This window comes from Chelonia mydas, chromosome 5 (assembly GCF_015237465.2).
Source record: "Chelonia mydas isolate rCheMyd1 chromosome 5, rCheMyd1.pri.v2, whole genome shotgun sequence".
In the NCBI taxonomy this organism is placed as follows: domain Eukaryota; kingdom Metazoa; phylum Chordata; order Testudines; family Cheloniidae; genus Chelonia; species Chelonia mydas.
The window spans coordinates 125,363,144-125,380,255 of record NC_051245.2 but is presented as its reverse complement, the minus strand read 5'-3'; the positions used below and the strand labels follow the sequence as shown (position 1 = coordinate 125,380,255).

General features: G+C 41.9%; 1 protein-coding gene across 1 annotated transcript in view; it reads left to right on the top strand.

Annotated features, from left to right (window-relative positions):
• The window catches only part of DGKQ (diacylglycerol kinase theta), a 180,324-nt gene that overhangs the window by 149,669 nt on the left and 13,543 nt on the right, over nucleotides 1-17,112 (top strand). Inside the window, 4 exon segments of the mRNA XM_007056846.4 lie at nucleotides 111-259; nucleotides 7,749-7,930; nucleotides 9,656-9,756; nucleotides 16,647-16,793. Of these exon segments, the coding sequence (XP_007056908.3) occupies nucleotides 111-259; nucleotides 7,749-7,930; nucleotides 9,656-9,756; nucleotides 16,647-16,793 (579 nt within the window).

The window sequence follows — 17,112 nt, the reverse complement described above, 5'->3', positions numbered from 1 at the left end:
AATTACTAAGAACTCTACTGTGTTATTTTAAAGAGAATATTATGGAAGGCCTAATTAATTTTCTGCATTACAGTGTAATATTATTTCTTATGCTTTTGTTTTAAATGAAGATTTCATACATTCTCTCAAGTTCCCTATTTCCGAGTGCTGGTGTGCGGTGGCGATGGCACGGTTGGTTGGGTCCTGGGTGCGCTGGAGGAAATCAGACACACCCTTGTCTGTTCAGAGCCCTCTGTAGCCATCTTACCTTTAGGAACAGGTGAGAAATAACAGTATGGAATAGGGTTGATTTGAGGAATGTTAATAGGAAGCTATTAAGCATGCTCAAAACTTAGTAGTTTTTCTTTTTGTGTTGATTTTTCTCATAACATGGCACCTGTGACTGGCTTTGTAGCACGAATGACATTTTGTTTTAGTTTCTTATGTTACATTCAAGCAATCGGCATGCATCCAGGAGGGAAACAGCTAAGACCATTTCATCAGTATTATTCTTTGACTCTTCCATCCTGCCTCAACGGGCTTTAAAGTTGCAGCAATCCTCTGTTCAGAACCCATCAGTGGTGCTTACAGCATTGGCCAAAGCAGTGGTTCTCAGCCCGCAGGCCACTTGCAGCCCAATCAGCACACAGCTACGGCCCATGTGACATCCTCAGGGCCATACAGGCAGTGTATATATTGTGTGGATGCAGCCCACATAACACAGAGAGCTGCATATGTGGCCCACAATGGTAAATAGGTTGAGAACCACTTGCCCAAAGAGTCACCAGAAGTGGTATGAACGTAGCACTGTGGAAGTCCAGATAAACCAGATGATCTCATTATCTGTATTCAGGTTTCCAGAAACACCCGGACTACTGCCTAAGGGCCTAACCAGAGGCAGCAGCTCTTTAGTTGCTTTGCAATCCCAGTGCAATAGTGGGATCAATTCTCTCTCTAATCGGCTCCTCTTTACTCTGTCTAGCTGCTAGTGATGCGTGTCAGCCGCTCGCTCCTTCTCTTGCTGCCACTATCCTCTTGCTTGTTCACCTAGGTTAGCGCACTGTTTTCCTTCCTTCCCATATGCTACGGCCCTCCCTCCAGTAAGTGACCAGTCCCAGTCCCTCTTACCCTAGTGACTGCCTGGTTCTCCAGTCCTCCCACCCTTATGATTATTATAGAATTACATCTAAGAAAAGGCCAGAGTGTTTCTCCCCACCTGTAGAATACACCTGAGAGTTATTCCACATTGATTTAGGGGCTGTCTCACTGACTGAATATGGTTATAGGCAGGATTCTTCTATAGTAAAATTAGACCTGAAAACTTTTGTACATCCTTAACACATTGAAATGTGATTAATTTGATCGAGAACCTGTGAGGCTGGAAATGTATTGAGACTAATTAGTTTATAATGAATTCTCTTGATCACTGTCAGAAGCATTGATGGGGGAGGGAAAATTCATTAGCATTAATGTAAACTTAAAGTGAGAAATTAGAAATCTGAATTGAGAAAAGTAGAATAAACTAATCTTCCCATAACACTCAGACAACTTATCAGATGCAAGTGATTAACTCTTATTTTTCCCACACTCATTCTATGGCTTATCAGCTCAGCATGAGTTCACAGGCTTATCAAGAAAAAAGGAACAAAACTTAGGATCTTCAACCTATTGCGTGCAGAAAATAATTAACCACTGAAACGTGGATTAACAGACAGCATGAGGAACTAAAAGAGATCTGGTCTCTCTTCACCCATCTGGGGGGAATATTTATCATATAAAGGGACATGTCATCTTCAGTACCTAACAACTTACTTTTTCCCTCCGTGTCCAGTATGAATTCACTTTATTTTGTCAAGTTGTTTTATGCCAATGCCTTGCCATCATGGTCGCTCATTCCGGGTTTGTGTCCACATGCAGTCATAAGGAACAGTTGTTTCATGTCATGTAATCATAGAATATCAGGGTTGGAAGGGACCTCAGGAGGTCATCTAGTCCAACCCCCTGCTCAAAGCAGGGCTAATCACCAATTTTTGCCTCAGATCCCTAAATGGCCCCCTCAAGGATTGAACTCACAACCCTGGGTTTAGCAGGCCAATGCTCAAACCACTGAGCTATCCCTCCCCCCCATAGTATACAGCCAGTATCTCATGGTAATGAATTTATCTAGATGCAGAAAATCTTTCATGAGATGCGTGTGCTTAGCTGTGCTAACAAAATACAGTTGGGAACTAAATTCACAAATAGGTGAATCACACGTGACTGTATGCTAAATGCCTTGTCTCACATTCTGCCTGTAACCAGGACGTAGAAGATTCTAATGAATTTACCTCACCGCTGTGGGGTGGCAACATATTGCTGATAGATAAGGCATGGCTGTCAACAGCATTAGCTCCTCTGTTTCAGGCAGAGCATGGCTACCTAGCATAGCCAACACTTTCTCCACTGTGCTACGGCCAACAGACTTGGTACTTCAGCCTGCTTGCTGCTTGGGGACAGAAACAGACGTGACAGTTGCTGGCAGCTGGGGAGTCCCCCATCTCCATCATTTTCCTTTGTCTGCCTAATGCCAGGTGTGGGGCTCAACCCCACCCCTTTCCTGCTACAGAGGTTTTCTAAGAAGAATCCCACGCTTTTTGTTTCAAAGTTCTGACTAACAGTTGGACATCTAAATGCCAGTCATGTTCCAGGGCTGCATTTGCCTTTTGGGGAATTTTTCTCCTCAGCTCTGTCTCTTTTGAAGTGCTGCACCATTTGGTGACCCTGCAGTGGGTTGGGGAGACGGGTAAGCTGAGAAAGCCAAAGGGGAGGCTTGTGCATCCTCCCTCACTTGCCTTATAGCGTGTCCTATTGGGGAACGTGGCTCTGTCTGTAGACAAACTGGAGTTGTCCCTCTGAGCCCCATCTGTGTGAGGTCACCTTGGCCCCCTCCTCTAGGGATACCCTTCAGTTTTTACCTAGACTAATGGGTTACAATAATTTTCATGCAAGCATATAGTATTTCATGCCATAGGCCTTTGTGATTTCCCCTGCAGGGCTGATGTCAAGCCACAGGACTCTGAGAGGCCCTCACTTTAACCAGCTATGCCATGCTGGGCTGTCAAGCCACAGGTATTTGATGTCCCAGCATTATCCTGTTCTCTTCTCTGGACATCAAATCTTTGGTCATTGAGTTAGATACTTAGGCATATCAGTTCCAGGCTCTTAGTACTTCAGTGTGAGAATATTTTCAGAAATACAAGGGATAAGGTAGTAATGGAGTCATCAAACCTATTTAGATTCTGGCCCCAGCCAGGTACGATAGAAATGTGGGTCATTCTGCAAATTGAAGCCGTCTCTGAAATTCAGCAGGAGAGAGTACTGCTTTGCCAGGGGCTGTACTAAAAGAAATGCCCATATGCTATTGTGGAGGCAAGGTTCTCAACCTCCTCAGAGCCAGCCTTTGTTTGAAGTTAGACCCCCAAATTGGTGCCACGCTCTTTCAGTTTGGAAGCAAATGGCTGCTCTCGGCTTTGTTGCTCTTTGAAACTTTGCAAGAATCCACAGGCATGCTATTGTCCCATTCCCAATCTCTAGCAACCTGGAAATGGCTGGAACCACTCAGAACAATGCAACCCATGTAGCAAGAACCTGAGTGGTGTTCCCATTCCTTTTTCTGTCCTCAAAGAAGGGGAGAAAAACAGAGCCAGGCTCTGTGTGAATCATAGAATCATAGAATATCAGGGTTGGAATGGACCTCAGGAGGTCATCTAGTCCAACCCCCTGCTCAAAGCAGGACCAATCCCCAATTAAATCATCCCAGCCAGGGCTTTGTCAAGCCTGACCTTAAAAACTTCCAAGGAAGGAGATTCCACCACCTCCCTAGGTAACGCATTCCAGTGTTTCACCACCCTCCTAGTGAAAAAGTTTTTCCTAATATCCAACCTAAACCTCCCCCACTGCAACTTGAGACTATTACTCCTTGTCCTGTCATCTGCTACCACTGAGAACAGTCTAGAGCCATCCTCTTTGGAATGCCCTTTCAGGTAGTTGAAAGCAGCTATCAAATCCCCCCTCATTCTTCTCTTCTGTAGATTAAACACCCCCAGTTCCCTCAGCCTCTCCTCATAAGTCATATGTTCCAGACCCCTAATCATTTTTGTTGCCCTTCGCTGGACTCTCTCCAATTTTTCCACATCCTTCTTGTAGTGTGGGGCCCAAAACTGGACACAGTACTCCAGGTGAGGCCTCACCAATGTCGAATAGAGGGGGACGATCACGTCCCTCGATCTGCTGGCAATGCCCCTACTTCTACATCCCAAAATGCCATTGGCCTTCTTGGCAACAAGGGCACACTGTTGACTCATATCCAGCTTCTCGTCCACTGTAACCCCTAGGTCCTTTTCCGCAGAACTGCTGCCGAGCCATTTGGTCCCTAGTCTGTAGCGGTGCATTGGATTCTTCCGTCCTAAGTGCAGGACCCTGCACTTATCCTTGTTGAACCTCATCAGATTTCTTTTGGCCCAATCCTCCAATTTGTCTAGGTCCCTCTGTATCCTATCCCTACCTGCCACCGTATCTACCACTCCTCCTAGTTTAGTATCATCCGCAAATTTGCTGAGAGTGCAATCCACACCATCCTCCAGATCATTTATGAAGATATTGAACAAAACTGGCCCCAGGACCGACCCTTGGGGCACTCCACTTGATACCGGCTGCCATCTAGACATGGAGCCATTGAGCACTACCCGTTGAGCCCGACAATCTAGCCAACTTTCTACCCAACTTATAGTGCATTCATCCAGCCCATACTTCTTTAACTTGCTGGCAAGAATACTGTGGGAGACCGTGTCAAAAGCTTTGCTAAAGTCAAGAAACAATACATCCACTGCTTTCCCTTCATCCACAGAACCAGTAATCTCATCATAGAAGGCGATTAGATTAGTCAGGCATGACCTTCCCTTGGTGAATCCATGCTGACTGTTCTTGATCACTTTCCTCTCGTGTAAGTGCTTCAGGATTGATTCCTTGAGGACCTGCTCCATGATTTTTCCGGGGACTGAGGTGAAGCTGACTGGCCTGTAGTTCCCAGGATCCTCCTTCTTCCCTTTTTTAAAGATGGGCACTACATTAGCCTTTTTCCAGTCGTCCGGGACTTCCCCCGATCGCCATGAGTTTTCAAAGATAATGGCCAATGGCTCTGCAATCACAGCCGCCAACTCCTTTAGCACTCTCGGATGCAACGCATCCGGCCCCATGGACTTGTGCATGTCCAGCTTTTCTAAATAGTCCCGAACCACTTCTTTCTCCACAGAGGGCTGGCCACCTACTCCCCATGCTGTGTTGCCCAGCGCAGCAGTCTGGGAGCTGAGCTTGTTCGTGAAGACAGAGGCAAAAAAAGCATTGAGTACATTTAGCTTTTTCCACATCCTCTGTCACTAGGTTGCCTCCCTCATTCAGTAAGGGGCCCACACTTTCCTTGGCTTTCTTCTTGTTGCCAACATACCTGAAGAAACCCTTCTTGTTACTCTTAACATCTCTTGTTAGCTGCAGCTCCAGGTGCGATTTGGCCCTCCTGATTTCATTCCTACATGCCTGAGCAACATTTTTATACTCTTCCCTGGTCATTTGTCCAATCTTCCACATCTTGTAAGCTTCTTTTTTATGTTTAAGATCCGCAAGGATTTCACTCTTAAGCCAAGCTGGTCCCCTGCCATATTTACTATTCTTTCGACACATCGGGATGGTTTGTCCCTGTAACCTCAATAGGGATTCTTTGAAATACAGCCAGCTCTCCTGGACTCCTTTCCCCCTCATGTTATTCCCCCAGGGGATCCTACCCATCAGTTCCCTGAGGGAGTCGAAGTCTGCTTTCCTGAAGTCCAGGGTCCGTATTCTGCTGCTTCCCTTTCTTCCCTGTGTCAGGATCCTGAAGTCGACCAACTCATGGTCACTGCCTCCCAGATTCCCATCCACTTTTGCTTCCCCCTACTAATTCTTCCCGGTTTGTGAGCAGCAGGTCAAGAAAAGCTCTCCCCCTTTTTGGCTCCTCCAGCACTTGCACCAGGAAATTGTCCCCTACATTTTCCAAAAACTTCCTGGATTGTCTGTGCACCGCTGTAGTGCTCTCCCAGAAGATATCAGGATGATTAAGGTCGCCCATGAGAACTAGGGCGTGCGATCTAGTAGTTTCTGGGAGTGGTGGTCGTGGAACCCCCAACCTTAGGACAGTGCATCTCATGCCTTCCAACCAGTGGAGTCTCCTTCTGCTTTCTCCCCCCAGACGTACATCTGACCAGGTTCCTAAAGGAGCCAAAGTTCAAAATGGAGGTTCTCAAGTTAACTCAGACAACCGTATGCAGATTGTCTTCCATCGATCCATTTACCACCCCACAAACTATTCCCTTGTTATGCACGAGGGTACCACCTGTTCCAGCTCCAATTAATGCCATTCAGTCAGACCCATGCTCTGAGTCTTTTCCATGGTACTATTAATAACAACTTCAGGGAAGGATGGCATTCATGCCTATCCTTTCCTAGACAGTTTGCTGATTAGGGCTCTGCATAGAGAGAGAGCATAAACCACACACAGCGTTTCCATTTCTAGAGCATCTTGGATTCATAACAGGCATGACATCAGGGAAATCAATCATAGGTTTTGAGGCGAGGATGGATACCATTAGGTACAAGTCTCATCTTGGGAGAATGTTCTCAGAAGATGAAGATGGCCATAAAGGAAAAGAACAAGTGGTGCTTCCAAAAAAAAAAGAGAGAGAAAGAAAAAAGGTCCAATCTCTGCAGAAGGCGATTGAGAATGCTGGGGTCATGCAGAGATGTGTTTCAATGGACCTAAGTTCATGTAATTGTTATCCAGCTACTCTTTTAAGCCCCTCTGCATCTCTCCTTATCACTGTGATTGGCAGATGTCAAGGTCCTATGGCCTGTTCTTCCATTCCTTCAACAGAGGATGCAGAGAATCAGATTGTTTGAAGGAATCCCTCATGAGTGAACTAGGCAGAGCCACCCTTATGGTAGACCCTAACCGAAGATAATGGGAGCTACATGCAGTTCTGTGCTGTAAAAAGCCCATCGTAGGGGATCTGGAGATACCAGCATGCTAGAAAATAATAGGATAATTTATCTGAGTTTACTTTAAAATTCCCTTTCTTCAGTTTATAAGGACCATGGCCCCGGCCCATTGTGGAAACAAAGTGGACATCCAGAGTACAGATGGAAATTGATATCCAAAGCTTTGGGACTATTTTATCTGGGGAAATTATTCCCATACACTTCAGTAGGAGAAACTTTTCCTTTTCAAAATATTATCATCCCAACTTCTAGTGTAGGAAAATAAGATGGCATTATCGTTGGTGCAGAAGTTGTCTCAAGCAATAGAAACTTCAGTGGAGGACTGGTCTGCGTCTGCTTCTGCTCGCAAGCAGGCTGAAATTTAACAGCTCGGTGCACCCTTTATAACAGGTCTCCCGACCTTATTACTGTGAGAGGAAATTTTCAGGTGATATTGTATAAATATTCCTATTTTGTGTGTCTCTTACATAAAGCAGTACATGATATATTTAATAATTTACTTACAGAACAGCAAAGACAACATTTACTTACAGGCTTTTCATGTATGTTAAATATACATTTTCAGTTCAGTTTTACTGCTGGGAAGTTGTGATCGCTGTCTGACTAGTACCCTTGCGGTTGGAGAAATTACAAGGCATTACAAGTTAACAGTTTACATTACAAGTTAACATTACAAGTTAACAGTTTGCTTTTTCCTTGTCCAGGTAATGATTTAGGGAGGGTGCTTCGCTGGGGAGCTGGTTATAGTGGGGAAGATCCCTACTCGGTTCTGATATCTGTAGATGAAGCTGATGATGTACTTATGGATCGCTGGACCATCCTTTTAGATGCTCAGGAGGCTGTTGAAAGTGCAGAGAATGGTATTTTGGAACCTGAGCCTCCAAAGGTATTTCACGGTTTTGTTTTCTAGAAACTATTGGTTTATTACAGGATGAATGAAATTATAGTGTACCATAGCTGCTTGTAATTTGTCTTTTATTTCAACACACGTTTGGTGTTACTATAATAATTCTATATGGCTTAGCTCATTCACTAAACCTGCGGGTGAAGAAAGGTAAACCTGATGTGCTGTTTTGAGTACAGTTCTAAAACACTTGAAGTCAGAGATTAGTTACACAATATATTCTTTATGGACATTTTAGATATTAATTATTTCTCTGGCACAAAGCATGTCTGCCTGGGACGGTAACTGATTACAAGTGCTCAGTTAACAGTAGTTGTGTCTGCTTTCTGAAGTTGGGAAGGAATGGGTTCCCAGCTCAGGTGAGAACAGGTTTGGTTGAGAGAAAGCTCTTTGAAGGAAGATCAAAGCTACATTTCAGACCTCTATAGTGGAACTGGAATCCTTACACTTTGTTAAACAATCCAGAAAGTTACTTGTTAAAGTTCTGCTAGACATCACTAGCGTGAGATTCAGTAAAACTTTAATTTAATCATCTACTTTATCTTTTTCCCTGTTTGCATATAGTGTCTTTTAAGTGAAAATCTTGCTTGACAGGCCCTCGTGACATCAGATCTCCTTGTTTGGGAAAGGGAGAATGTCGTTTGCAGATGTAATCCTGGGACTCATTGTTTAAAGTCTGGTTCTGTTTTAAGACAAAACAAGACATAAGAGAAAAAGAGAAGAATAGCAGATGATTACCAAAAAATGGAGATTCTGTCTTTGCAGTTCAGTTGCTGGAACACCCCAGGCTCAGTACATGGCTTGTGACTTTATTAGCCACTCAGGGATTTTTAAGCAGAATCAGGCTGTGAAGTCATTGTGGTTAGCTTACCACTCTGGTCACAATAGTGCGTTGCTGTCTAAATTGTCTAAAGATGGAAGGCAGAGAGAGAGTGAGTGTGTGGGTATGTGCCAGGAGGAAAATTGCTGTGGTTGAAACTGACACACTGGGGAGGATTTAATAATAGAAACCTGAGGTTCACACCAAAGGAGTTGCTCAGGACACAGATGTGAAAATGTTGGTGTTCTCTGGTTCCATCTTCTGGTCTGGTGTGTTTAGAACATCTTTCAGGATAAAGAAACAAAGGCTGCATGATGTGACAGCCGTGATGGTGATACTGTTTAATGCTTCCTTCCACGCATACACAAGTTGCCAAGTTCTCCCCTATAGTGACACCATGAAGGGAAATATGAAAAAAACGAATGTCTTTAGAAATTGGTTTAATCTGGGACAACGAACAGTACAATTTCTCAGTCATAGTCATATGGCTATTAAATGGTAGCACTAGGTCGAGCGAAGGTTGTTTAGGTGCATTTCCATGCTTTACCATGTTTGGGTTTCTTTTAAATGTAACCTTATTAATTGCAGATTTCCTGGGTTTGGAATGCTTGGTTTAGGAATAATTACTATATCCCTGCAGTATTTTTCACCCAGAAGTTACTGATAAATACTCTCAACCTTATCTTCATTTTAATGTTGTGTTTTGTACTGGGGTTATCTGTGAGAGAAAATGTACTCCTAAATTGCTTTGTGTGCAGTGACTTGAAAAATCGGCAAATGTCAATTTCACTGAAAATTTTCAGTACCAATATGGGACCCTCTGATGTGGTACATCTGAGTCTCAGTGGTATACCACAGTATAATGCTATTTTTGTTTTGTTTTTCAGATTGTACAAATGAACAACTATTGTGGCCTTGGAATTGATGCAGAATTGACCTTGGGCTTTCACCATGCTCGAGAAGAAGAACCGGGCAAATTTAATAGCAGGTAATCTCAGGAAAAATCTTTGTGAACTGAATGTTCATAGTACCACATATGCAGAGTCTATGTATGATATAACAACTCTACAGGCATTCACAAATAGTGGTGCGTGACGTAGTGTACAAACCACACACGTCAGGAAAGAGTTAATGGCCTGCTTTTTTGGGCGAAAACAGCCCAAAGGCTGAAGGTGAAACAGCCCTGCCCTGAAGCAAGTATGAGGCTTTGAGGGAAGTGCTAAAAAGGGAGAGCCCAGCTCTGGTAGACGGCAGAGCAGATCTGCAGCTTTCACTGCAGGAGAGCAGGCTGCCTGAGGCCAGGAACCAAGAAAGCCAGCAGACTGTCAGTCTCCCCATGGAAAGGTTGGCCTGGCAGGAGCCAATTGCCTTCTTTGGCTGCCAGCAACTGACTTAGGCTTGCATGAGCCCTGGCGGGGTGGGAAGTGTGCACTTTCCTGGGACTCTGCAGAGCGCGGCAGGGCTGACGAGTGTGGTGAGGACTGAGCCCAGTAGGGACAGAAGAATTTACATTTCTTTGTTTGTTTTGGACTTTGCGAGCCCCAGCAGGGGTGGAACTTTTACAGGACCTAGTCAGAGGGCTAAGTCACCTCAACCGGGAATGCGCCAGAGGCTGCGGGGATCAGTTGGAGACCTTGAGGACAGAGGCAGAATCACTGCCCCACCCCCATAAGGGGGCATGCAGGGAGGGTACTCGGTCACATGGTGCTTCCAAAAATGGAAAACAAAACATCAGGTTACAGTCAGATCCATGTGATAAGAGTGTTAGTCTGCCAGATTTTTACAGACAATAGCATGCTAGAGGCAATCAAAAGTACAATGTTTGGGAAGCACTTGGTCATGGTTTCGAAATTTACTTCTTTTCCAATAACTTTTATATTAAAATCAGTGATCCAGGATATATGACAGCTGGCGGCATTAGTAGAAGTATGTACAGTAATATAAAGCAGGGAAAAATCCACATTACAAATTCTCAGTGTCCAGAATTTTCTTTGTATAACTTTGTACTGGAGTGTGTGTGTGTATTTATGACCTCCCATGGAACATATTGTTTTATTTATACATATATATAAAAACACAATCTGTTTTATTTATTTATTACAATCTGTTTCATGGGAGGTCATAAACACAAAAAACAAACAAAAACCCCACAAAACCCTCTTCTAAGAACACCAAGAAAAAGAAATAACCTCTGTATGTAATTAATCAATTCAGCAATTCTTCAATATCACTTTCAGTAAGCGCAATCCACCACTGTTTTATATCCATCTTTGATTGTGCTTGAAAGATCCTTTGATTTGTCTTTATGATACCAGCACAAACAGTCATACTCATGGATTAAATAAACCCTAATTATTTATATTCAGAAATACTGCAACCAGTTATCAATACTGTAAAACATTATTCAGTCCTCTCCCCATTACAGTTTGATATGAGTATTCTCAAGCAGTATATTTTTCTCAAGAGTTAGGATAATGAAAATCTACTGTTCGTGCTCTCATACATTACAAAGTACATGGGGAAAATAGCACTTAACACTGTATATACTGCGTACGAGTAATACATTCAAGAACTATATTACTTACAAAAAAAAAATTAAATCTTCTCCAACTCTCTGGGTTGAGAACAGAAAATAACAAGCATTGACTATAAAGTATAACTAGAACAGGGCACAGAGAAAATAATTTTAGCCTTGTTTGTGTAATTAATACAATGTAAAGTTACACAGACACATGTATTTAGGTAGTTCATACAAAACCAACTACACTAAAAGAACAGCAAGGTTGCAAAGTGAAGTACTCAAAAGTCAGGAAATGATGCAACCTTAACTTTTTTCTTTGTACATAAGCAGCACAATACTAGATGACAGTGTTTTTTCCACAGGATCCCTGTCTCAATGAGTGCAGAAGATGAACAGTACTCTGTGAAGGGAGGCAGTGGTTCAATTTGTCTTACATGAGTTATTGTGTATGTGTGTGAATATGTTGTTCACTATATTGGTGAGGGGTGAGGGGGCCTCAAGGGTAGAGAAGAAAGGGAAATTCCTCCTAATGGTTGATACAAGACAAACTTGAATTATCTTAAATAAACTTCACATGTTGTATGTACCATGCTGTACTTACTGCTTGGTTAAGTTTGTTGCTGAATGTTTCTTCTCATTAAAGTTAATTGATAAATTTAGGTATACCAATCCACCTTCTTAAAATGAAACCTTAAATCAGTCAAAAAAACCACTGCATGCATATACTTTGCACAGATATATTCTGGTGAGGATTTTGCACTATTTTGTATTCAGAAACGAAATATCTATGATACTCGTATCTGGAGTTTAAAATACGTGCACAACTTCCCAGGGCATTTTAATTTTAGCATTATGCGTTCGATACAGAGCCATATGATCAAGTAAATCTGGGCCAAAGTATCAGATGAGAAAGCTCTAGTTTGAAAATCCAAGATGCTTTTAGCTACTATTGAATAAGTGTGTGATCCCACAACAGACCGCAATTCACGAAAGCATCTCTATTCAGGACAACATTAAGTGCATGCCTAAAATGAAACATGGACTTACACGCTGGCCTGAATCAAGGCATTAGACTTGAAAATACTCTGAAGCGTTTGTATGTCTATGGAGTGTCCATGCAGAGCACTCTATTTTGCATGCTTTCTCCTCTATTGTCCTTCCTAATACAGTGTTGCATTCTGTTTGGAATTTGGGTCTTGGTCTTACTTCCCAGTCCAGGTAAAATATAGTGCTTGGTTTTGGGGGTAGGGTTTAAGTATCTTCTCACAGAATTTTAAAGCTTTTTTTGTGCCTCACAAGCATTATGCATATATTAACTTACACGTGAGGTTGTTTTGAAAGGTCAAACTCATAAGTAAAGGAGCAAGCCTGATGTCTTACATGTCATACATTTCTCTTTGATGTTTAATGGTAGATATTTTTAGTCATATTTGGTGTGGCTACTTGTACAGATGGTCTTTAAGAACTTGACTTTTGCACTTAAGTTTGCTTGCTTATATGCAGTAATACATTTTGAACATTTTTCTTTTTTTTTTTGGAAAATCATGTTTGTTTTTTGCGTGGCATGGAGTATTGCAGTAGCTTTCTAGTGACTTATAATTGGTCAGCAGAGTTTATAATATAGGGAGTATAATCATAATGACATTCTAAATAGCTTTTGTGTACCTTGAGACTGTTTTTCCTCCTCATATAGCTAACAGCACATAGCAGTTCATGTGCAATGTTCTAAGGAAAGACAGGAATAGGCTCCAAGTGTTTTTGCTGTAGGCATACTGAATTAACATTTGGAGCAGCTGCTAATGTCTCATTTATTTATTTGCTTTAGATGAAATGTAGCCACATGTACATTTACAATTCCGTCTCTTCTGGTGATTTTTATCATGCTGCACCAAATTACAAATGCCTAGTAATGGGTGACACTATAGGGGCTTCTAGTATCGTGTTTAAGAGTTGTACATGAGAGGAAAAAGGACAGATTCCCAAACACAATGAGACTCGTGTGTAAACAGAATGAGATTGGCTGGTTCTTTGGAGATCTGTTTGGAAAACTGATTTTCCATCCCACAAAAATCTATTTTTGTCCCCAGAAATGTCAGATGTGTTTGCAAAACAAAATTTTGAAGAAAAAAAAATCATCTCATGTCAACTGAAATGTCCTTTAGATTTTGTTTTTCTATTTTAATTGGTTTTTATGTTAAAATACATTTCAAAATGAAAAGTCCTTTTGAAATGAAAAATTGAAACTTTCATTTCAAAAATGTCCTGTTTTAACGTCTTCAAAAATGTGGTTGAAATAGATATGTTTCAATGAAAAATTTGGATTTTGTTGAAATGGCATTTTCTGACGGAAAACTGAGTTGTGATCTTCTCCACTCAGCAGAAGTACTTGATTATTGCTGCCTTTCAGACATAAATAGATTTGTCACAAATCACCTTAAGATTGTTGTTAATGGGTATATAATGACTAATCAAGGATTTGATAAAGCCAAAATTAATTTGTTTTATACGCCTGCCTGTAAGCGCAGCTGCCAATGCTAATTGTAATTATTTGTTTCTAGTATGTGTAATACACTCCCCAGGGAGCCGTGAACTGTAAGCCATTGTGTTGCCTTTCCAAAGGAGAACTTTGCCCTGGCTTAAACTATGACACACTAGTTTTGGTAGCCTCACCAGTCAACTCCCTGAGACTCTGCCAGTCTTAACCTTGCCTTGCAGTTACATCTGGTGCTCCTGAGGTCCCCAGAGACGTCTCTGCAATGTCCAGTCCCTCTCATTGGCAATCACAGAATTTATTAAGTCTGCTGTCTCCAAAGAGACAGAGCGTACAACAGCCTGTTGGCTCCCTGAGGATATGCTCTTTACCTTTATGCACAGCATGGGGATGGTTTTATAGTAAAACAAGTTTATTAATAAAGAGCATAGATTTAAGTGGCACTAAGAAAAAGAAAAAGAGACAGGTATGGGTACAAATAAAACAAAAGTAAAAACATGCTTTCTAGCGTCTACAACTTAACAGTTCACAGTCCTGGTCTCAGGCAATTTCTCACCTACAGTCAGTTCCCAGAGCCTTTGACCCAGGTTGCTGAAGGATCCACCTTTCACAGATTCCAAGAGCTCTGGCCTCTTTTGTTCCTTAAGTGATGGATACATAAGGGCTTCTCTCCCCTTCTTTTTATAGTCTAGTAAACCTTCGAAATATGTATCCCCAGATAAGTTCTTCTCCCCTGCTGTGTGTTTCTTCCTGGTCACTTCCCAGTCCCCCTGTTGATTTGTATGTCAGTGTAACTTTCATTGCTCAGTTTACTTTGCAGACACAGGGAAACCAACGTTCCTTTGTCAAGAGCAAACTTGTTTATCAAGTCTTCCCCCAAAGCATATTTTAGGAAAGTATTCCCAGCATGCGCACACAACTCTTTACATGCCATCCATAGATATATCACATAGTGATAGTAGTGACCCACATGATACCAGTTTTTACATGATACTTAACAAGACACGGTGTTTGGCTAAATATTCTGACCGAGGTGTGCAGAGTGTGTCCTTTAACAGTTGGCATAAAGGGGCTTTGGGGTCACAGACTTATTACGGCAGTCACCATGGTAACAAGCTAAGGACTTAAATGCGAGGGAGGTTATCAACGACTCAATTACTGATCGAGCTTCCCTGTTCATGAACTGTAAGTCCCTGCACCTGGTCTGTCACCTTGGACTATTTTTAAAAAAGTGGTGGTTGTGGTCACCGCCACGTCAAGGTGCAGTTGTTCTGTTTACTGATCCTGAGGTACATGCTGCTTGGATGTGGTTGCTCTGCTCCTGCATGTATCTGGGAGGCAAAACTGACATTCTGGTCCTCTCTCTAGAGAACCGAAATGTGTGAGAAGGAGTATTAAGGCGGTGGCATAACAGCCCTGGTGCTCCTTGGTGAAGGGACTTTTGACACGGCCCCATGGAATTGTGCTGCAGAATCCAGCTTTTGTTTTAAAATACAATGTTTCTAGCTCTCCTTCTTGTGACGAGAACCTGGAAAATGTGAACTGATGCACGAGGTCTTCCTGAGTCCGCAGGAAGCACGACGTAACTCTCAGGTGTTACCTGCGTAGCTCACCAGAGCCCCGCTGGACACAGCTATTCCATGGCATTTTTTCCTAGAAAGCTTCAGGGGGAGGGATTTACCCGCTGAGACAGCCAGATGTCTCAGGCTTTATTTTCTGTGTATGAGTCCTATGGAGTGTGCCTATGGGGGTGCTTACAGTTCACCTCTCCCAGCTACGGTATTAAAACACAACTTCGCCCTTACTGCATTTACCAAGCCACCTTTAAGCCTTCTCTAGACTAGGGGAAAGTATTTCCTCTGTGATATTTGCATGGCATGGTAAATCTGTTAAAAATTCCTAAACAAATAAATAGTTAGCTAATATGGAGGGTGGGGAGGTGGGTTACATGTTTTAATTAAGTGCTATTTAAAATATGTTAGCACGCCCTACCCAGCTAATGTTTTTAAAGGTGCTGTCTGCCCGAGGAGCTGATGTAATCCCTGCTAACATAGTGTGGTTCTTTGCACCTATTTAGTGACTAGAGTACCACAGGGGTTTGTCCACTACTACTGTCTGCAAGCTAGTGGATCTGATCCTTTAGCTCAAACAGTGGAGGCTCATGCTTTTAGATCTAGAGATGCCTGCAGACAACTTATCCATAGCTGTCATTTTACTAACCTGATTTTAAACAGCACTTAATTAAAATGTATTTGCTAAAATAACATTTAAAAATATTGTAAACAAGGCATTAACCTTGTCCTCAGTTTTTTTCTCTGTAAAATTGGAACACTTGCAAGTGGCTACATCACAGAATTGTTGAGGGTTATCAGTATAATAAGTATTTAGAAATTTTTCTCACTTCAGCTTGGGCAGTTTATATTTTCAAATGACTTATTTAGTGCTCTGTTTATCCAGACTCTTGATGGTTTATGGGCACAGTGCCAATTTTAATTATTCTGTGTTTTCACACTCAGTTTTCATAGTAGTAGATTTTGATTAAAATAAAATTATTTTCAAGCAGAAAGCCTTCTGAAAGGCAGTTCTGAATATTTACTTGTATATGTTTCCATGTGTTCTATGCCTAATTCCTAAATTATCTTTCTGTCTATTCATTAAAATCTATATGAAGTAACAGTTTATCACCTGAAATAGCTTGATTTGTTGATTAAAACAAGAAGACTTAAGTGTGATTTTAGTTAAAGGAAACTTTAAATGAACGTGTTCCAAAATTAGAAGAAAAGTGTTAGCTTAAATGAGCATGATTAAAACAGTGCCACAATATAGTGTCAAACCTTGCAGTGACAGAGTGCTATTCTGTTCATAGGTTTCACAACAAAGGAGTATATGTAAAAGTTGGACTGCAGAGGATAAGTCACACCAGAAATCTTCACAGAGATATAAAACTTAAAGTGGACCAGCATGAAGTTGAGTTACCAAGTATCGAGGGACTCATTTTCATTAATATCCCCAGGTAAAACTGTGAGAAATGAATCTGTGTCGGTACACATCAAACACCCTGTTGTACTCACCAAAATCTCTGTGGTCAATAGAACTAGATGAAAGGGGTTTTCTTTACTTTTTTTGGCTGGGATTTTCAAAGGTGCGTAAGGCAGCTAGCTGCTCAACTGGTATGAGATTCGGACAGATAACTCACTTCAGTTCTTCTGAAAGTCCTGGCCTGAGTTCATAGAAACTAACCCTTGTTTTTACAGTGCAATGAGAACCGCTTTGCTATCTCTGCTCTTATTTCATAACATTTGTTTCTAGTAACTTTTACCAACTCCCGTACA